At 44.9% G+C, this 5,687-nt stretch overlaps 1 protein-coding gene across 1 annotated transcript in view; it reads left to right on the top strand.

The window, feature by feature from the left end:
- The first annotated feature begins 247 nt into the window (after positions 1-247).
- The window catches only part of atp6v1ba (ATPase, H+ transporting, lysosomal, V1 subunit B, member a), a 38,660-nt gene continuing 33,220 nt past the window's right edge, over positions 248-5,687 (top strand). The window contains exon 1 of the mRNA XM_062519376.1: positions 248-442. Coding sequence (XP_062375360.1) covers positions 334-442 — 109 coding nt within the window. The 5' untranslated portion in view covers positions 248-333. The remainder of the gene's footprint in view (positions 443-5,687) is intronic.

Here is a 5,687-nt window from a genome sequence, read left to right on the forward strand (position 1 = left end):
GTGTGCATTCAACCTAGGCTAAAGCCGTCTTATTTAACTGAGGCTTAGGCCTAACAGTTGCTTCTCTGATACCAACAAATGCTCAGGCAGAGGTTACCGCCAGGACAGAAGCAGGTTTCCAAATCTCTGTACACGGCAAAGCTGGCCCGTCCCCTTTACTGTCTTCCAGTAGGCGCGCGCTACACCCTCTGATTTGGAGCGCGCACGTAAACGTCTGCGACTCGTCACTTCATAAACTTCCGTTTTTCGTGTCATATGACTTGTGAGTGTTTCGTTCATTCGTTTTTGCACAGCAGTTATCCTGACTGAGTCGTATACTCTATTCATTTTACAATGACAACAATGATGCAAAATCGACCTGTGGATCTCAACGGCCCCGAGGCTGGTGCAAGACAACACGTTCAAGCAGTGACCAGAAACTACATCTCTCAACCGAGGCTGAGTATGTAACCATACCTACTAGTCAACTAGCATTAGCGTGTATGACAGTTAGTAGTGCTATCGTAGAGGTAAACACCACCGAAAGAGTTAGCCTAGCAAAGGAATGGTTCTAACGTTTTTGTCTAATTTTAACAGTCCCTTTGTGTGGATGTAAGTGTCATTCCAGTGCGTCAAATAGTCTTACTAGCCTTGTCTTACGAATGTAGGCTACCTGCGAATCTGTAGGTTCGTAACCCTAGCATAGGGTTAGTCAGCTGCTTTACCTGCGCACTGAAGCTAGCTTTGTATGTGCAAACGACAACAATCGCTAATATTAGATCAGAGCAGTTCAACCAATTGATTCGCCTCTCATTGATCGAATTATTATGGTGGTGTGACTCTCCAGTATGGCTAATCTCTCACAGCCATGAGTGTGTCATCATCTGACAAGGTTATTCAGGTTTAGCTTAGCTTCAGGATCCATAGCTAGCCCGCTAGTCAGCTGATGCAGGTTTTATATTTTAAATTGCGGTCAAGCTGATGATTTATAAGCTATTTTACCTCGTCAGGCAGAATGACCTGCTCTCTGCTGCTCTAAAGATGCCATGCTAAATTAATTTATAAAAAGACGGTATTTCTTGGTTGAGAATGGCATCGATACTTATAGATTAATCCCAATGTTAGCTTCTTGGCTCTGTACAGTATTGCAAGCTAACGTTTACTAGCCTGTGCAAGCAGTGATGGACGGAGTGGTTACGTTGATGGTGTGGAACAATAATGGCAAATCTGATCATGTAAGATCATATATTAATGTGACTGTCCTTTATTTTGCGGTATTGTTATTAAGCCCCTTGTGAGGATTTGTGGAGGTACTCGATGCATAAGATAGTTAGCTCGCAAGGACAGGCAGATGGAGGATCATCCTCCCGTCATGTGACGGCGTCACGTGAAAAGCAGCTGATGCTGAGGTGGCGATGCTGTCAGATTCACACACTGAGCTGGATCGCTTCCATGAGGCATTTTACGACATTCTCAATGGCGTGCCATGGATTCATACACTCGCACAGCACACACACATTATCACAAGACAGTGACTGCACAGAGATAAACAGCCGCATTTATAGCTACATCATATCAGTCATGTTCAAATTCATACACTGACGTAGTCTGGTTACCTTACTTGATATACTGTAGTGGTTAACTGTAGTGGGTATACTGTGATCAGCTACACATGTTAATATCCTTGGCTATTTTAAGTGGGTATACTGAGATGGGGATGCTTTTTAAGTGGGTATACTGCATAGTCCTGCGTATCACATAGACTACTACACCACTGCATTCATACCATCCACACTCCTTCTGACCAACTACCTATTGTCAGTCTTTTAATCTTGCACAGATGCATTTGAATGAGACAAACAAACCTCATTAGAAAGATTTAGGCTCGTAATCCCTGTGAGTCTTAAAGCACACCAACGAGGTTTTTTTTAACTATTAAAATGTTTCCAAAATCATTTCAGTGGTTCATCAACTTGTAACAGGGTGAACGGCACTTCTGCATTCGCTTTGCGGCCCTCTGTCGGCTATAACCGCACCATGTACGTTTACCAGATCGGGTAGCGGATCTGTAGTTCGATGATGTGAGACATAAGAAACTACAAATTTGACTTGCTTCAAGGTCGCAATACATCATACTTTCATAAAACCATGAAACGTACTGTACCTTGCCTTTGGACATGGTTATTTGCTGGATAAACGGATAGCGTGTGTGCGGCAGAGGAAATGTGCTTTGGGTTTTGGGGAAAAGTTTATGGAAGGCTACAGTACCTTTTCATAACTGTAGAAGCCTCTTTTAACCCACCTCTGCTGCTAAACTTGACCACTCAAAGGGCTATGGGCATACAAAGACGAAGTGTAACAAAATGTAATGTTGTGTGTGTGTGTGTGTGTGTGTTTTTATCCATCACTACCCTAGATCACTCTTGCTGAAAGTGTCCGATTGTGGAAGTGATTTCCGCTAATAACGTTTTGAGTACACTACGTCTCAATCACGAGATAAAATAGGCCCCAGCATGTGTCCCAGCCATGCGGAGACATTACGCATGGATAAGATTTCTCTCTGGCGCGCGGCGCGGCCTGCTGATGGTCTCTACGCACACCCAGGACCCCGTCACGCATTGGCTCCTCTAACAGGCCCATTGAAGAGGAGAGCCAGGCACGGCGCTCAGTGCGCTGCTGAATAGGGAAGTAGTGGGCTAAAAGCCTTCTAGCAAATGAAAGAAATGACTTAATGGAGGAATAGAAAGTCTATGACAACTGAAGGAGAGGGGGAGGTGTGTGTGTGTCTGTGTGTGTGTCTGTGTGTGTGGCTGTGTGTGTGTCTGTGTGTGTGTAATGCTGTACTGCTAGGTGCTGGTAGTGTGCTAAATGCCTGTTGGTAATGAAGGCATGCTGGAGGTCTCTATGTCCTTAAACATCTGAGTGGGCTGAGAGGACAGCTCCATTCCACACAGCATTCAGCTCTCTATCTACACACACACACACACAGACACACACACACACACACACACACACACACACACACACAGGCCTGATAGAGTTATGGCGTGGTGCCTGAATTCAGGCTTGAGCTCTGCCATGTACGATGTCAAGAAAGGCTATTTTTTATATTATTGTCTTTGAATGTTTGATCATTTCAGGCGCAGATAATTTCCTGTCTATTAGCCCTGCACATATACACACACACACACACAGGGCACAGACTACAACATTTTACACAGAGTTCCTTTCAGGTTGTGTATTTTGAATTCATTCTCTGTGTATTTAGTCATTTTTAAACAAAAATGAAGGTCTTTATTTTTTGTCATGAATAAACCTATGTAAGTATGTAATGGATGCAGATATTGACTTTAGTGCCCAAATGCAAAATCTTACATTTACGTAACACCAAACACAGCTGCAGTGCAATGCTGTACTGATTCTCAGTTCAACTGTAGGCTATGACTATGAGTTAGAAAAGCATGTGCTGTAGACTCCTTGAAGTCAAATTGAGTGACTGAGGGATATTCGGCTGTTGGATGAAATTTCAGGATGAACCTAAAATCAACTACAATCTTTACAAGTGAACTTAATGGGACGAGCGTGCTTGTCCAACAGTTCAATGTTTTAGTACGTTCTGTTCTGAAACATTACATTTCACCCGAAAGCCAGATATACCTGACGTTTTGTAGGATAGCCTACAAGAAACTAGCCCAATAAGAAATGGTCACTCGTTTTCAAGTGACCTTATGGTGTGTTTGTTGAGGAACCCACACGTTAATAACAAAAGAAATGCCTCGTTCTCAAGCAGTGCTCAGAATGCACACACGCTCGCTGCATCTCCTCGTCCCGTCGTGTGTGAAGACGACGTGGTTGCCCCCGTGACCGTGAGGGGGTGAATATGAGGGGGGCGCTGGGCTGTGGGGACTGGGGTGGTGTGCGTACACGTCGGGCTGTACTAAACCTCTCGTCCAGCCGAATAAAAACTGTTGTCGAGAGTTTTTCCGTGAGTGCAGAGAGAAAGAAGCCTTTAGACAGAATTTCTCTGGGCCCCTGAAAGAGAGAGAAAGAAAAAAACGAAATCTTGCGAAATCATAATAATCAAATGATAGTCAATTTCCAAGAGTTAAATGGAGCAGATGGCGTGTATGAAGAGGCCTTTTGTCCTGTCTTTATTAATTTGAGGCAAAACGATTTTTATAAAATAAAAGCATGAGCTCTCATAAAGACACGGCATTATATCACTACAATAAAGATCTGCCACTCGATGAATATGCAAGCGACAGCAGCGAGAATGTTTTTGGACACAAATAAGAAACGCTAATACGACGAGCTATGGAAATGTACGGCAAACGTAGCACAATGCAGCCCTGTCTATGGCATCCCCCAATCTTTTGTCTCTTAATCATGTCAGAGGCAACAAAGGCAATTAAGTCAGTAGATGCCTCTTCATTGTTTTAGTTTGAGATAGACGTTTAAACGTGATGAAAAGGCATTCAGCGCCACAGTGTTATTTTCTGCGAGGAAACAATTAACTGTGATGACATGGACGTAAACAAATCCTTCAGATGTCACAATGCGAAAGAAATGCCTTTTTTAGAGAAGAAAAATTCCAGCTTATTTCTCACACATATTCGTCTGTGTGTGTGTGTGTGTGTGTGTGCGCGCGCGCGCGCTTGTTAGTGATTATCTAGTGTCTGTGGATGAAGGGAGGCTGGGAGGTGTGATGGGCTCCAATCCAACCTGTGCAACTGTGCAAAGGCAGAGGGAGCGCTCCAACCTGCACCACTGTGTGTGTATGTGTGTGTGTGTGTATGTATGTGTGTGTGTGTGTGTGTGTGTGTGTGTCCTTCAGCCCGCGCCACTGTGCGTCCGGAGTGTGTGTGCGTCCAGAGTATGAATGTATGTGTGTCGATGGAGAGGCAGCGGCCCTCTTGCAGGGCCCAGAGCAGAACACAGCAGTGCAGTGCAGTATGCCCCCAGTACACCTGCACAGAGCACAACACAGCAGTGCAGTGCAGTATGCCTCCAGTACACCTGCACAGAGCAGAACACAGCAGTGCAGTGCAGTATGCCTCCAGTACACCTGCACAGAACACAGCAGTGCAGTACAGTGCAGTATGCCCCCAGTACACCTGCACAGAGCAGAACACAGCAGTGCAGTGCAGTATGCCCCCAGTACACCTGCACAGAACACAGCAGTGCAGTGCAGTGCAGTATGCCCCCAGTACACCTGCACAGAGCAGAACACAGCAGTGCAGTGCAGTATGCCCCCAGTACACCTGCACAGAGCAGAACACAGCACAGCAGTGCAGTATGCCCCCAGTACACCTGCACAGAACACAACAGTGCAGTGCAGTGCAGTATGCCCCCAGCACACCTGCTTCATCTCGGCTACACTGGGTATGCTATTCTCCCACTTAATCAGAAAGTGATGGGATTAAAGTGTGGTGGTATATGTGTGTGTGTAGGACTTCTCTTACTCTATCCTATATTTGGATATGATGTGTGTTTGGGAACAGATGTAAAATGCCTCGCTGGATACACTGTTCTGTGTGTGTGTGTGTAGGACTTTACTCTTACACTATCCTATATTTGGATACGATGTGTGTTTGGGAACAGATGTACAGTAAAATGCCTCGCTGGATACACTCTTCCAGCAGATGATTTCTTTTTTCTTTTCTTTTTTTTCCACTGTCAAGTTGCGATTCATAAAGTGTGTGTGTGTG

This window comes from Sardina pilchardus, chromosome 18 (genome assembly GCF_963854185.1).
Source record: "Sardina pilchardus chromosome 18, fSarPil1.1, whole genome shotgun sequence".
Classification (NCBI taxonomy): domain Eukaryota; kingdom Metazoa; phylum Chordata; class Actinopteri; order Clupeiformes; family Clupeidae; genus Sardina; species Sardina pilchardus.